Source organism: Mustela nigripes, chromosome 12 (genome assembly GCF_022355385.1).
Source record: "Mustela nigripes isolate SB6536 chromosome 12, MUSNIG.SB6536, whole genome shotgun sequence".
Lineage (NCBI taxonomy): Eukaryota > Metazoa > Chordata > Mammalia > Carnivora > Mustelidae > Mustela > Mustela nigripes.
The window spans coordinates 124,875,089-124,892,175 of NC_081568.1; the positions used below are offsets into that span (position 1 = coordinate 124,875,089).

The 17,087-nt window shown below is 34.6% G+C and overlaps 1 protein-coding gene and 1 long non-coding RNA gene across 5 annotated transcripts in view; one reads left to right on the plus strand and one right to left on the minus strand.

Moving 5' to 3' along the window:
* Positions 1-474: 474 nt before the first annotated feature.
* NUDT12 (nudix hydrolase 12) lies at positions 475-15,757 on the minus strand. Of its 3 annotated transcripts, none has more exons than XM_059418328.1 (7): positions 15,645-15,757; positions 12,582-12,789; positions 11,445-12,034; positions 8,112-8,279; positions 6,524-6,637; positions 3,794-3,993; positions 475-2,604 (listed from the first exon to the last, which is right to left on the minus strand). In XM_059418328.1, exons 2-7 carry the CDS (start codon positions 12,785-12,787, stop codon positions 2,494-2,496), a joined length of 1,389 nt encoding a protein of 462 aa, XP_059274311.1. In that variant the 5' UTR covers positions 12,788-12,789; positions 15,645-15,757; the 3' UTR covers positions 475-2,493. The 3 variants fall into 3 exon arrangements, with proteins under 3 accessions (XP_059274311.1, XP_059274310.1, XP_059274312.1); XM_059418327.1 differs by having other exon boundaries at positions 12,582-12,793; positions 15,645-15,756; XM_059418329.1 differs by lacking the exon at positions 6,524-6,637 and having other exon boundaries at positions 12,582-12,793.
* An 82-nt stretch (positions 15,758-15,839) lies between these two features.
* Positions 15,840-17,087, plus strand: part of LOC132028829 (uncharacterized) — a 290,655-nt gene continuing 289,407 nt past the window's right edge. For both annotated transcript variants that reach the window (XR_009407561.1, XR_009407560.1), the window contains exon 1: positions 15,840-15,912. This is a non-coding gene — a long non-coding RNA (uncharacterized LOC132028829). The remainder of the gene's footprint in view (positions 15,913-17,087) is intronic.

Consider the following 17,087-nt stretch of genomic DNA (forward strand, 5'->3'; position numbering starts at 1 on the left):
ACATACTCTCTCCTTCCACCTCATGGTCTCACCCTTTGTTGTTCCATTCTTTTGTCTTCATCCAAATCTCTAACCTGATCTCTGAAAGTTACTTAGTAATTTTTCCAACTAAATATGTGTGCTTCTAATTCTTTTAGCCCTTCCATGAACAATAAACAGTGGAAAATTCAAAATGCAAAGATTGGTAATTTGAGACAAGTGATAAAAACAGACATTAGTCATATAACTTCAAATCTGATGATGAAAAATTATTGACTGTGTATACAAATGTCTACGTGTATGTTTGTATGTGTGTATATATACACATATGACTTAAAGATTTAATTTTTCTAGGTAGGACCACTTTTAAAAGGGCTTTTATACTTTTTGTTTACACATCATTAAACAAGGGAGGATGACTAAAGTTTGGCTTTTTCATTTTTCAGAAGACATTTATCAAAACATATTAAAAAATACATAACACACAAAACAGAATAAATGGATAAATATTTTAATATATTGTTACCTTCATTTCCATTAGAATACATTCATGGCACTTGAACCTCTGAAATTTCTTTGCTATTCCTTTCACTTACATGCAGTTATTTACCTCAGAGGTTAGCAATGTTAAGAATGATTATTAGTAACAACAATTTACTTACTGATTTTCCCTGAGCATAGGATTAAATAACCAAAGCTAAATTTATAACTACATTTTGTTGATATTTTATATTTTACTTTGCTACCTGAACATGGAAACCTGGAACTTTATGATGTAATCTTAGAATCTCTAAGTAAATTTGGAGTAAAACTGAACCTTAAGTTTTAAGTCCCACTTCATTAGAATCAAGGCACATAGTTTTCTATGTATTTATGTAGTTCAAATTTTATTATGTATCTTAATGTCCAATGTAAGTCAATTTTGTCCAAATTCCTGATCCCAATAACATTTCATCTGTTACTAAGAAAATCATTGTTCATTAGTAAAGTTCTTAATCTAAGAAAATTATATTTAAGTTAAATGATTTTAGTTTCTAAAATTTTAATTAACAATATTGGTAAATTAAATTTTTTCTTTTTATTCCTTATTCCTAATTTCGTCTTATCATTCCTTCTTGTCATTTAATTTCTTAACTTTACCCATAATTTAAATAGTAGTTTCTACTTCCTACTAGAGGAAGAGTCCTGCACTAGGCTATATAGGACAGATTGTTAAAATTAAGCAACTTAACTATAATTACAATTAATTGTATGAACAATGGTAAGTTGTAATTGTGTAACTTTCATCGATTAATTAATTGATTCAACTTTAATGGATTAAATTAATTAAATTCACCTTTCAGGATTTCTTTTTCTTTATCTATAAAAGGTCACCGATCTACATATATTATCCTTATGGTCTCTTCCAGTTCTAACATAAAATACTAAAGAGCCAAATTATGTAAACTTATATATTTATAGACTAGCTTTTAAAACAATTTCAAAATAGCCTTATAAAATATGACAGTTCTATGTTGTGAAATTGTGAATTACTACAGTTTACTTTTCTCTGAATCTTGCTGATTCAGTTCTAAGATATACTTATTTTATAAAGGCTTCTTTGAATGTATTGAAATAAGGCCAAAATCAAAAAGTTGCATTTCAGTTTAGTAAATATAATTAGTAATGATTACATAATTTTTGCTAATACAGATACATCCCTTATCACAGAATGACATAAAGCCAGTGTTTTTATTAAATATGTAAACCTATCTGGGAAATATTAAACATCTGATCTTTGAGGAGAATTCTTCAAATATACTTGATTTCAGTGAGAAAGCAAAGAATTTTGATTTGTCTTAAAAACAACTTTGAGTGTAATAAATAACTATACATATTAATTGATTTTAGGTTTAAGGGGGAGGTTCCATACATAATGGTATGCTCTCACTTAAACTCTCCTTTCACGAAGGCATGTATTCTGATCACTAGCAGAGTTGTTAAAGTAGAAAATTCTTAACACTGATCAAAACAGACACATGGTAGCACTATAACAGCACCACTGCTAGAACAGTGAAACCAGGAGAAAAAGTGGAATACAATGGGAAGTGAACAAAAATCAGCTACTGACGGCTGAAAGAACCTTTATGGTAACACAGTGACTGGAAATGAAGCTTAAAATTCATTAAAATTATTTCTCAAGAATAGAACTTTAGTGAGCAGTCTAATGCTTTAAAGAAGCACTGGAATTTAGGTTTGTTTACATTTTAGAGTATCCATCTTTATAACATGATTTTTCTTAATAGAAATATTGTTTAATATTTGGACAGGCTGACTTGGATTTAACAAAAACTGAGGCAAAGTTTTAACTTACAAAAACACAGATTCTATGGTTAAGATGGAAAGTACGTTTTGAAACTATTTTGGAAACCCAATACTGTGTTGTGACATTCCAAAGAGCAATAAATATTTCCAATCTCACTTGAGGAATAAGTTATTAGAAATCAATTAATACTCAAAATCTAGTTATTTGATTTAGAGATTGGGGTTCATTCCAATCCAGTGTTTGATTAACTGATGGGCAATAGCTCGGCTTGGAGGCACAAAGAATGCCTGCTGCTTCCCTTTGGTCAGAACATCCACAACCTAAAATACACCATAATAAAATGTATTAGGATTTCAACACTGTCATAACTTAAGTACTACTTCTATGCTTATGCAATTTAACTAAAATGTGACTATTTTACAGTGAGTAACAACAGTACAAAGTGACAACATCCATGTTCAATATGCAAAATTTAGTACAGTACTTTTAGTTGATTCAATGAGTTAATGAATCAATTTGTAAAAATATTCCAGAAGAGCATATTCCCTTATGAAAATAAGGACATGAAAAAGAAAAGTACATGCTCCACACTTATTTTTTCTTTCTTTTTTTTTTTTTTTTTAAAGATTTTATTTATTTATTTGACAGAGAGAGATCACAAGTAGGAAGAGAGGCAGGCAGAGAGAGAGGAGGAAGCAGGCTCCCTGCCGAGCAGAGAGCCTGATGCGGGGCTCGATCCCAGGACCCTGAGATCATGACCCAAGTCGAAGACAGTGGCTCAATCCACTGAGCCACCCAGGCGCCCCTCCACACTTATTTTCAAAGTAAAATCAACTTTCCAACAGTTTCCATTTTATAAAATTCCAAAAAACACTTAATTTGTCCTTTGTGAAGTTGAACATAAAATAAATTTTGTTTAGGCAAAGCAGAAATGATTTCACTCTTCATTACTAATAGTGCATCCATTTGTTTTCTCTACAAATACTTTGGGTTAAGCAAAACACAGACAAGTAATTTATCTTTCATTATACTACTGAAGGAAGATGTTTTAAAAAGTTTTTGTGAATATATCTTTGGTATATAGTTTTGTTATTTGTGTCCTTAAGCACATTTTAAAAAGAACAAGAACTTTTCAAAAATTTTAAGCATTTTTACTGATACTTTTTGAGGACTACTTGTTTTAATGCTGTAAACTAAAATACAAAATATCTCAGAATAATCTTCCTGTTTCTCATAGTTCTCATAATGTTTACCTATTTTAAGTCCATTGAAAAGCATCATTAATCTGAAGGAATGGCACTTGAAATTAGAAAATGGCACAGAGTCATTAACTAAAAGAACCTCACAGAATGAGCTGGTATAGGACACATCAATTACACTGTAATCCATGCATGATGGGTGGGCCATACCATTCATTCAACTTGGTGAAAACATGTATCCCTGCTGCATGCCCAAACTGATACAGTCAGAGAACAATCAATAGAAGAAGGAAATTAAATTGAACTTTACCTGTTCTCTAGTGAACCAGCGGGCATCCTCTATTTCATTCTTGTCAACTTTAATTTCTGTAGACACTGCCACAGCTAAGCAACCAATCATTAAGGAGGAGGGCATTGGCCATGGCTGACAAGAGACATACTGAACATGGCCAACTTTGACTCCACTTTCCTCTTCTACTTCTCTCCGAACAGCATCTTCTATTGTCTCTCCTAATCAAATGGGGCAAAAGAACAAGTAGCTGATGAACATGCCTTGGACATTTTGTGCTCCGAATGGTTCAAACATTTGGAAATCACTTTGGACAGAAACCCAATTCAAAGCACTTGAAAGCAGAAGCCTAAAACTAGACTGGAATTTTAAAAAAATTATTAAAGTATATGACCACATACATAATCAAAACGCCCCAAAATTTTTCCTGAAGGTCCAGATTTTTTGGTTACAGTGTAAAAATGGTAACATCTACAACTATCTAGCACCTGCTATTAGCTGAACACTATGCAAACATTTTATATATTATCTCATTTACATATTATCACTAAATAGTTACAAATTACCATTCCAAGATTTTTATAAATGGCTTTTTCCTTACTAAAATTTTGACACTGTTTTATGTCGTTAAAAAATTACTGCAGATAACTTTCTTGAAAAGAGTTGAAAATTACATTAACACTAAAAGTTTAAAAACCATATAAGAAACAGTATTTTTTCTTTCTAAATGATTTTTTTTTCTTCTAGATGACTATTGACTCAGTTATGATAAAATAAAGTAGTGCCTAGAAATGTACTTAAAATTTTTTTTAAATTTATATATATATAAATACATATCTATTTTTATTTGTATGACATATATAATATATAAATATATATATTATATATATAAACATATATAAATATCATATAAGTCATATAAATATGATATTTATATATTTATATGATACAGAGAGAAAGATCACAAGTAGGTGGAGAGGCAGACAGAGAGAGAGGGGAAGCAGGCTCCCTGCCAAGCGGCGTAACCCTCTGAGCCACCCAGGTACCCCAAAATGTGCTTTTTAATTCTGATTTGTTAGAATTGAGAAATAGAATAAAGAGAAGGTTTTCTAAGTTTATCTGAAAGTTTAGAAATATTTTGCTATTTAAATGTAACTTTTTATTTCAAATAGATGCTATATTTCCATATTAAAATCAACTCATGTTCACCAAAAAAAATTGTGGAAAGGTAAATCATAGACTAGCGTTAAGATATCTGCTAGACCATAGCTAAAGAATACATATTACAAAACACCTGAAATGAGAAAAGATAGATAAACAACCAAAAAAAAAAATTAGGCAAAGAGTATAAACATGTAAAATTCAGAGAAAAGAAAATCAGATGCCTAAAACACATTTGAAAAAGATGCTCCAACAGCAGGGAAATGAAAACTACAATAAGACTATTTCATACCTATCAGATTAGGACATTATAAAGTATGAAAATCCTAACTTGGTGAAGATATGGAATAATAGAACATTTCATGTGCTTTTAGACTATAAATTGGTAGAAACACTTCCGAGAGCAACTTGGCAATGTCTATGAAAGGTTAGGATGCTTATAACCTATGAGCCAACAATTCTACTCTCAAGTATACCCTTGATAACTCTTGCAAATGTGCACAAGGAGCAGTATAATAATATTCTTTGCAGTGTTGTTTGCAATAGCCAAAACAGATATAAACTAACTGTCTGACAGCAGATGGGTGAATTGAAGAGTATTTATAAATAAAATGGCACAAAGCAGTTAAAAAAAAAAAAAGGGCGTAGAGTTATTAGAGACAGCATAGTGATTAAGAGCATGCATGGACTCTGCCAAATTGCTCAGGTTTTTATTCCTGCCCTATCACTGATAAGCTGTTTGATCTTGGGCAAGTGATTCAGCCCCTGTACCACAGTGCCCTATCTGTAAAACGGCTGTAATAAGTATGTACTTTATAAGGCTGTATGAGGATCATATGATTTAATATCTGGGAAGCCTTCAAAAGAGAGTGTGCACAAAGTATGTTTACTACTATTATTATCAGTGCAGATTAATACTGGAAGTTAAGATTAATTAACATATATTAATTAGCATTTATTCCACAGATATTTGCTGAGCTCCTACTACATATAAGGCAGTGCTCTAAGGGTGTGGGCTATAATGATGAATGAAATAAAGTCCTAGCCCTTACTCAACTTACATTCTGGTATGAGAAGATAAGAAAAGAGTAGATAGATAAATAGATACATCATACATACATCATATAATAAATACAGAGATACAATCTCATATACATAAATACAATTATACATACATAAATACATACATACATACAAACCATGTCAGGTAGTAATAGCGCTATAGGGAAAAGTCAGGCAGGATGACAGAATTGTGAATGCAGAGTATGATGCTAACTAATGTATTTGGGGCTATTTGGGAAGGCCTCTTTGATAAGGTGACAAAAGTTGGGTCTAGTAAAGAAGGAAGTAAGGTGTAAGTCATGCAGTTACTTTGGTAATAGCAATAATATGAAAGAAGAAATGTTGAATTATTAAAATGGACAAAATTATTCTAGTAAAAACAAATATTACAGCACTCAAAATACACAGAAGATATTTAAAAATGCCCAATTTCACAGCATGATAATTTTCAAATGCCGCCTAAAATTTTTATTTGGAAATTTTAAGTTAAAGGAAGATTATTATTAAAATTATTAAATAAAGGCTTACCAGGTTCAATAAATCCAGCAAGGCAAGTAAACATGCCTGGGGGAAATCTTTTCTGCCTGCCTAAAAGACATTTGGTCCCATCTGGATGAATAACTTGCATGATTACTACTGGATCTGTTTTTTAAAAAAAATCAGATGAGTGAATGATAGGACTCATTGTGTAAAGTCACTGTCAAATAGTATAATAAAAAGGTATAGCCCTTATAAGAACAAGACTCTTTTCTAATTATGAGACTGTTTCTTTCTGCCTCATGACAGAATATTTCAGGGAAACTGCAAAGAATATGATACGTAAAGAAAGATCAATTTTGCCTTCTTCTTAATAGCAACAGGTATTACATACTTACTGTATGCTAGGCATATATTTTAATTATAAAAATGTTAGAGTAGGCACTTTTTAAAAATAATTTATTTATTTATTTGAAAGAGAGAGAGAGAGAGCACAAGTAGGGGGAGCAGCAGGCAGAAGGAGAAACAGGTTTCTTAAGCCCTACGCAGGACTCAATCCCAGGACTGCAGGATCATAACTGAGCTGAAGGCAGATGCCTAATGAGTGGGCTACCCAGACATTCCAAGAGTAGGTATTATATGGCATGAAGAAAATACAAATTTTACCATAGTAAATACGAATTTTCCTCTCCCTTCCATCCCAAACTTGAACAAATGTTTTTAAAAGCTAAAGTGGCTCTATGACTAAGTTTAAGCCATTAAAAACATAAAATTTAACTTAGAGTTTATTTCCCAGAAGTCATTAATGCAGTGAATTCTCCTTGCTAGATCATGACTGAAAACAGGAATCAAACGGAAAAGGCTCCTGAGCAGTGAAACCAGGTGTCACAAAGTCATGCATTTTACTCTCAGGAGACTTCCTCAGGTATTGATTCGTTTATTATTATTTTTTCACAAGTTTTAAAGGACGAGGTTCTCATATTTCCAAACCTATAGAAGGCTCCAAAGCAGCATTTAGAAGGAGAGAAGGTATGTATAGGTAGGCAACACGAGTGATGCTAGCTCCAGCCTGTACTGCCTTGGTGATGTCCTGAACAGGTACTGAATTGTTGTTTTTTATTTATTTTTATTTTATTTTATTCTTTTTGGTCTCTGCACTAAGCAGATCCAGATTGGTAGACTTTTGAAATCATGTATTTTAATACATAAAATTCATTTTGATTAACTCAGAGTTAAGAAATGGCTAATTAGGAATGCCTGGCTGGCTCAGTAAGATTAAGTTTCTGCCTTTGGCTCAGGTCATGATCCTAGGGTCCTGGGATCAAGCCCTGCATCAGGCTCCTTCCTCAGCGGGGAGCTTGCTTCTCCCTATGTTTTGCCACTCTCCCTGCTTGTGCTCTCTCTCTGACAAATAAATATATAAAATCTTAAAAGAAAAAAAAGGCTAATTATGTACAATGTCCCTTACTTAAAAGCCATGAAACTATTTAATATTTAATACTTATAGTCTCAAGTTATATTAAATGTGGTTTTAATAAAATGGTGAACCCCTCAAAAACTCAAAATCTTGTCTTCCCAGAATTTCTTATTCCCTAAGATTCCAGATGGCTGAAATTTCACTGTAAAAGAAAAAGCTTACCAACTCTTGGATATGATGTATTGTGAACACCATGGAGGCTAGGGCAGTCTTCTTTTAAGCAGACTCTTTTGTAGCCACCTTCTTCAATTTTAGTTGCACTTCCACAGGTTGGGCAGAATTTATATCGACTGTGCCAGGCAAGAACAGATCTTGCTTGGGCTACAACCCCTTTAAGAGAAGCATAAAAAAGTTTTATTTCTGTGATAAACTGTAAACAAATTAATATCAAAGTAAAATGTTCATAAGTCAAGGCATACACTATATTTTCTGAATAGCTAGGTGATCAAGAATTTTCATATTCGTATTTTTATAATGTATAGTTCTTTTGAAATCAAATATTTAATCCAATAGATGACAGATGAAAATCTGATTTAACTTTAATTTGAACTAATAAGATGCAACTCTTATGTAAGATAGGTATTAGCACACCTGTCTTATATACTATATTAGGTCAGGCTTTTACAATTGGTGATTTTTAAATTTTAGATACACAAGGTTCTAGTGTATTCTAGTGAACTTACAAATATTGATTTTATAATAGTGACTCTTATAAAAATACACTATGTAGACACTTCCTAATTTAGACTTGGACTATAAAGAACATATTAATAGAAAACTACAGGAATTTCCTTTCCTGGGTCCCTAAACTAGTACCGGTCCATGTCACCATGAAACACATCCTGTTTACAACTGGAAATTGCACAGAATATTAAAAAAAAATACTTCATTTATAACATTCATGGTTAACTTTGTTCATGAAAAAAATGCCTACTAGAATAAATCTTCTATATACATATATAAAAATATATATACTTTGGCTATAGCCTTTACCCTGGTACTTCAAAAAAGAATATGGCCTGATCAGAAATGTTATAATTGAAACAGTAAAAGTAGAAATGTTACATTTGCATTTGCCTGACACTTGCTCTCACTAAAACACATTATTTGGGTTAAGGATTTTTGAAAAAAAAGCAAAGTGACCATAAACAACAATAACAATGTTTTAAACTGGGAAAAACAAAATAAACCATGCATAAAAACAAATTAATACTGAAATTCAATGAACCGTAGGCAACAGTAAATATTTCCTTACTATGTCATCTTGTAATATGTAATTTGTGCTACTTACATTATTTCAATATTGTTTCAATAAGAAATGCTAATATTTATTTAGTACCAACTATGTGTGACGCATCATAGAAAGATCTTCATATGTATCATTTATTTATTTATGAGGAACAAAACAGTTAGATTTCTATTGGCCCGTCTGATACAGAGGATAGTGGGGTATTGGCGGATAATACAAATGACAAATAATACAAACATATTTTATGTGAAATGAATAAAAATACTTACATAGTTCAACAGGTTACCTCATTTTATTTAATGTTTAGATCAATCCTATAATGTAGGTATTATCATCCTCTCTTTCTAGAGGAGGAAACTGAGGCACAAAGAGGTTAACTGTGGAAGTTTACACAGCAAGTGAATAAAAGGGCCTCAGTTTTCTTGCTAGTAAAAAGAGAGAGGAAGAGAGAGACCCTTTTGATCTTAAAATTACATAGCTACAAAGAAAAGATATTTTCTTTTTCAAAAAATAATTTATTTATTTTTGAGAGAGAATGAGAGCACGAGTGGTGGGGAGGGGCAGAGGGAGAAGCAGAGTCCCCACTGAGCAGGAAGCCTGATGCAGGGGCTTGATCCCAGGACTCTGGGATCATGACCCGAGCTGAAGGCAGCCACTTAATGACTGAGCACCCAAGTGGCCTGAGAAAAGATATTTTCTTTAAAAAGTGCAATGTTTTCTCCATAGATGAGGAGACTAAAACATACCAATCCAGACTTTGGGATGAGATAATCTAAGCAGTCTCTGAAAGGACCCACCACACATCTCCTAAGGGAAGGTGGACAATGACAAGGTGACATTCCTTACCTCCCACTAACTTTTGAGGATACCTTTATTTAGCTTATATTCTTTCCACTTCATCAATATACCTCTTGTCAAATTCATCAACAGCTTCCTATTACCAAAATGAAAGACCCTTAAAAAAATTTTTTTTGGTCTATCTTACAGCATTCAATATATTTGACCACTTCCTCCTTGAAATACTCTGCTCTCTTGATTTCCATGAGCACATTCTCCTGTTTTCCTCGTACCTTATGGCCACACTGTCACTAATACCTTTGATGGCTCCTCTCTTTCTACCTGACCTCAACATTTAGGGGAATTAAGGTATGATTCTGAGGCGCTCTTTCTTGCTTGTTCTCAACTCCCCATCTCAGTTTCCTGAGATCTAAATATCACCTTTATGTTGATGACTCCCATATGGGTATGTCCACTTCATACCTCACCTCTGTGTTCCAGATTCCAATATCCTCCTCTATAACTGAATATGCCCAAAACTAAAATCTTGATTTATTTACTTCAAGACTGTCCTGCTTCACTTGCTCAACCTGTTACCCTATATTAATCAAGAAATAGTATCACTATACACCAAATTACTAAACTCTCAAACCTACCCATCATTCTTGATCTTTTCTTTCATCATTATATATCCCATACCCAATCCATCAGCAAATGCTGATAATTTTCTCTCTAAAATATACCTTGAACATAAACCCCTTTCTTTATCTATACCATTATCACCTTAAGTCAGGCTGTGGTCCAGGGTACTATCATCTCTCTCACTTATAATAGCCTCTACACTGATCAAGCCTGATCAGTTTTACCTCCAGAACATCTCAAACTTTCCCTTTTGCTCCATCAAACCAATCCACTGCAATCTCTTTACTTAAACTACTGTAATCGCCAATCCCCTCTTAACAAGACTTCTAACTTCACACTTAATTACCTACAAATCATGATCTACAAAGCAGGCAGAGTGAGGGTTTTTGTTTTTGTTTTTTAAAACCATAGGTCAGGTTACAACATTTAAAGGCAATTTGGAATAAAACCATGGCATATAAGGCCCCACATGAACTAGCATACCCAGCAACAGAAAACAAAATAATCAGTCTTTGCCATCATGCTTAGTGTGTAGCAAGTGCTCAATAATTATTCACTGAAGAATCAAATAACACTAGCACACATTAGGATTAATTTTGGGGAAAGTAATTTTGGCTGATTAAAACTACTGTAACTGCTCAGGAGAGTAGTACCCTAGAATGAGAAATTTAGGAAAGTTCTAATGAAGATAGCCTAATTTCATTGCTTACTGAAAAAAGCACGCCTCCTAGAAAATGAAGATATGTATAACTCCAACCCAGTTCCAAAACCCCGATCATTACCAACAAGTAATTGTTACCAATAGGTAAACCATATCCACTTCTTACCAGCTTCTTTTTCTTTCAATTGCAGAAGAGCTGGCATTGGAGGATGAAGAAAATAACAATTTTCGTGTCTTTGCTTAAATTCTTCGGCAGCAGCAGGATCTATACCTAGAGCAAACCAGGCAACCAACCCATCTTCTTCTTCTCTTGGGACTTCTCCAGCATAATTAAATGATTCTTTTTTCATTTCAAGTTCTACTCCAAGAAAAATCAAGGTGATCTTTTCACGCTGACCCAAATAATTTTTTATATCTGTGTAGTTCAGCTGACAAAGCCTGACTTCTGGCTGTTGGAAACTTTCTTTATTGCCACCTAGAGTAACCAAGGGATTTAAGTCTGAGAAAAGGATATAAACTGTGGCTGGATGGCTTTCTTTAGCTAGTAGCCAGTCAGAATTATTTCTTTTTTCACTTTTTCGGTCTAATAGTGTTCTGCTAAAATAATTTTCACAATCTTCCACTTCATTAGTTAGGAACCAAGGCTTCATCCCACCTTTAGCATTAGCTAGTAAATTAGCTATATGCTTATAACCCCAAAATTTTGCAATATCCAGTGCAGTCTGCCTTGATTTATTGACAATGGATCTGTCACACCTACAGATGGAAAGAAAAATAAAATAGGAAATAAACATTTTCTTTAATATTTATTACAATAAAATGTTTCCAGATGCATATGATAGCCCCACTAATGATTATTATGTAGATTTTTCCCTTTTAGGACATAATTTACTAATGGGAAGGTTAAAAGATATAATAAATGATGAAAAGTTAGAGATAGATATTTAGTATTTCTGGGGAATTATAAAATAAAAACAGTAAGTTTTATATAAGAAGAAATTAAAATTTTATGAGGGGTTCTTCATAGTCATAGTGGGTAGATCTACATTTTCTATTGGGGAGTAGAGGATTAGACTAACTCATAAATTTGATTTGATATTAAGTATGAAGGATTTCTCTCTCAACAAATGGAGTTAAAGGCTTTTAGTTAGATACTATGCTGTGTTTTTATATCATAAAACTGGTCAGTGAGTTATTTACAAGCCCAATGGTATAAATATGGCTACAAGAAAAATATAAAAGGAAGTATGTAACCCAGAAATTAAACCAGAGCCCTTCAAGTAGTAGTCCCTAAAATGTTTACCCTTTCTCAAGTAGAAATTGGACAACATCCGGGTGCCCATTTCTTGCAGCATACATTAAAGCAGTCCAGCCATTTTCAGACGTTTCATTGAGAAGAGATGGAGAATGACTGAGGATTACTGTTAACCTGGCAATATCTCCTTCTGCTGCTGAATAGTGAAACTGGGAAATTATTTCTTGATTTGGGCTTCTTTTTATAGAAGACATTTCTTCCTTAAAAAGAGGAAAATAGAAAAAAAAAATCCTCATTTTCAACTGCTATTTGTTCAATGGTGGAACATTACCTACATACAGATGTAATTAGGACAGTTATGGTTTTTAAATTACATACTCTTCAAAAGGTAATTAGTAGTCAATTGTCATCACAGCATACATTTCAAAATTGTCTTAAATATAATTTTAATTTTAAATATAATTCATCATGGGATGTATAACAATGTATGAAGAACGTTGGTAATAAAGATAAGGAGGCATATCCTTGAGAAGGAGTGTCAGGAAACAAACATTATGAGGAGGAGGACTCTGAAGTATTCCGGAGGGATTTCAATATAGATCAGAGGAATGAGGGGAGTTAAAGCGTAAGTCAAGTCAGAGGTTTTTTAGCAGATGATGACTAGTATTCTCTTAGATTCTATAGTATCCAGAAACAGGTGCCTTCCCTTAGGAAAATTATTATCCTACAGCTGATTATTCGAAAATAGTGTTAAGTTTCACATGAAAACAATTTATTGCTTTCCCGTGCACAATTAATTCTACAATCCATCTGGGATTGATCTTGGTTCATAGTATGAAGTAGGGGCTAGATACATTTTTATCCCAGTGGATAATCCGTATGACTTGGCACCACTCTTGAAATTACAATTTGTCCCATTGCACTGCAGTTATCATTTTTGTCATAAATCAGGTAACAATATATTTTGGATCAATTATTGAACCCTGTTCATTTGGTCAGTTTGTCAAAATTTGAATCAAAGAAGCTTTTTAAACCATTAACTTTGCATTGTTATTTGCTGTTTCAGTAAGAAAAAAATATAGAAAATATGTTTCATACCTCTTAATAAATTTCATCTCAATGTGGATTGAAAGTGGTAGGGCACAAACTGAGCTATTCTTTGTGGAAATGGTTCAAGCTTAAGTTCTCTATGAGAATAAAATATTTTTTGTAAGGTATTAATTTTTGTTCAGTGAAATGCTATTTAAGAATTGATTTGGGGGTCGCCTGGGTGGTTCAGTGGATTAAGCCGCTGCCTTCGGCTCAGGTCATGATCTCAGGGTCCTGGGATCGAGTCCCGCATTGGGCTCTCTGCTCAGCAGGGAGCCTGCTTCCTTCTCTCTCTCTCTCTGCCTGCCTCTCAGTGTACTTGTGATTTCTCTCTGTCAAATAAATAAATAAAATCTTTAAAAAAAAAAGAATTGATTTGGATTCTAACTAGTTTCTATCAATCTAAGCATTAAGATATTTGGGTTAAAAAGAAAAGGTTATAGTCCATACATTTTGAGTGCCGTCTCTAGCATTCCCACACTGCAATTTGGTTGATCAGTTTTATAGTCGAGGGAGTATGAACAAAATTTAAGGAAAAATGGGCTGAAAATTTACTTTTCGTGTTTTTATCTTCCTGCTACTTATAAAAAGGTAAAATTTAACTACACAAAGGGGAGGTCGGCGGGGGTGGGGCAGGTGAAATAGGTGATGGGGATTAAAGTATACTCAGGATGAGCCTGCAATAGCATATAGAACTGCTGAATCACAAGACTGTACACCTGAAACTAATTTTAACACTTAACAATACTGGGATTAAAATAAAAGGCTTAAAAAACTACTCACAGGAATGGTGAAAATGTGTTTATAATTTAAATTAGTGGAGTGGCTTTTATATGAGAAAACTATTTCTTTACTGTAGAATTTACTTCGCTGTTCTGTTCATACTGAGATTTCTAAATGCTTTACAAATATTATCAGTAACAAAAGCTACAACTTTTCAGGACTTCATTTGGGATCATTGCTGTATACTGACTCATGGATAGTGTCCCTTTCAAGTTGCCTTTCCCCTAAAACGGATTTTCCAAAAAATCACCACACAGGTTCTTCAGCTAGGTTTACTTTAAGCAATATTTTACTGTGTCATGTTCTGAGGTCATAGTCATTTCTACACCCTCCCCACAGGACACTCCACAGGGCAGACTGCAAAACTGTCCTCCAAAAACAAAGTACCATTCACTATCTCCGGTGCAATTCTTATGACTACAATATTCTCAGAAGAAAGGCAGTGAAAAATGTATACTTTCTCCCTTAGCTTTTTTTTTTTTTTTTTTTTTTTTGGTGGCAGCATAGCCATCTAGAAACAACCATTTCTCTTTCCAGAGAATCACACAGAATCTGCACTCCAGTTCTCCTGCTGGATTTATTTTTTCATTTCTCATTGACAGGTTCTCCACAAGGTAAGAATCTGAAGGCAGGATGAGGTGATTCCCTTAGCCAAATGCCGTCCTTGCTTTCCAAAATGAACACAGACCATTCTGAGAGGCCCTTTAAGCAAACGACACCCAACTTTTACCGGTAAGTACCGAGGGCCCACGACTCGCTCACGGCCACATGGTTAAAGAGACAGGGCAGAGTTCAAATACAGATCCGTCAGTGAAGTCCATGACGATTTAACGAATTCCACGGCCTTCAGCATTCGAGGTGGCCATTTAACAGGTCAAGCGCCACCTACACAAGGTCTCTGCTAACATTTAATTGCCTTGAGATAGTTTACTTTCTTGTCACTTCTGTGAGACTCCTTTTAAACGGGAATATACAGAGGAGGCAGCACTTCGTTTTCCCCACCTCACAGACTGGGCTGCAAAGGCCACCGCAGCCTACCGGCGGCATCCCCTGCCCTCTCTGTGAAGCCGGGCTACCAGCCCATAGCTCCCGCGCCTGCACCCTCACCGCATTCCGAGGCTGCGCCAAACCACCCAGCATGGCCAGGCCAACAGCGCTGAGATCAAAAAGTACTGAGAATTGGTCACCCACCCCAAGGAAGGCACCGGGGCCGACTAACTACTCATTGCTGCTACTAACCCAAAGGTGACCAGAGTAGAGGAATGCAGGATAGAGCCGCAACACCGGGAAAACCCCACTCTCACTCTTCCCGGCGCCGGATTCAGCCTTCCTGACTTCCGGCGGAGGTTCGCTATTCTCGAACGGTTTTATGGGTAATGTAGTTTCACGGTCACAAATAGTGCGCGATCCGTGAAGGGGAGGGGTTTGGGGGGGGGGGGGGGAGGTTGGCGAAGGCGCTCGGGAGCCTCGGCGGGAGGTCCAGGCTGTGACATCCAGCTTCTTGGGGGTGAGTGAAAGGCTGGTTTTCTTTGCCGGTCTTCCTTAGACCTATGAAGTGTGGTGCGGCCGACGGAAAGCTGTAGGTCTGTGGAAGAGGTTTTTTAAGTTTTCCAGTGTTTCACACCCAGTCCCCTAACCTCCTCTCTTGTATGGTCTGATGGAGTGGCATGCATGTTCCAAGCATTCTTCCACCTGGAATATTGGCTGGACCAGCTTACTCCAATGCGTGACCTTAAAACAGTGTGCACCTCTGAACCTAAACTCGTTATGTGCAAAATGGTACCGTATATTATTGCCTACTTCATTTAATCGTCCTTTAAAAAGTATATATTATGTGCCCACAACTCCTTGGATTATGCGGTTAAAAGAGGATAATGCGTTTAAAGCTCTTACGAAGTTTAGAATTTAGAGTTAGTACTCACAATGCAATTATCATTCATGCTGTTATTTCACTTATTGTGTTTTCAAATTCCAAAACCTAAAGTTACGTGAGTCCGAGCTTGCAGAACTAGCTGTTGGTAGTCTCCTAGACCAGGGCTTTTTTTCTTTACAAACTGCCACCTTGGCAATCAGCAAGTTGAATTGGCTAAGGCTGACCATTGCTTCCTGAATGAATTTGAGACATTGGAAGCTTTTTCTTCTCACAGTGAAGTTATGTATACTCCTTGGCATTGTGCTTTCATTACTGCTTTTTAAAATGTTTACTATTTATTTATTTATTTAAGTTTCTTTATTTATTTTTTAATAATCTCTACACCCAGTGTAGGGCTTGAACTCGTTACCCCAAGATCCAGAGTTGCTCGATTTTCTGACTGAGCTTCCAAGGCACCCCATCATTACTGCTTTTTAAAGCTTTGCCCTATGCTTCTTTCTGTGGGTAGTTGTCTTTAGTCTCTAATGATAGCAAGGATCATACAGAAGATCAGAAGTACAAAGTCTTGGTAACCCAAACTTTTGTCTTCAAACATATATTTAATAGATTAGTATAAGGAGCAGTCATATATTAATCATCTAGCATAAACAATTACAAATATATAGCCATGCCAGTTTTTTGAATTCTTGTGAAGTAAATACCAGGCACCATATTATTTTATTGATAAATATTTAAGGGTAAACTTTTTGGAATTATGAATATATATTTAAAATGTAAAATGGCCCTTAAAAAGAGCAAAATTATATTAT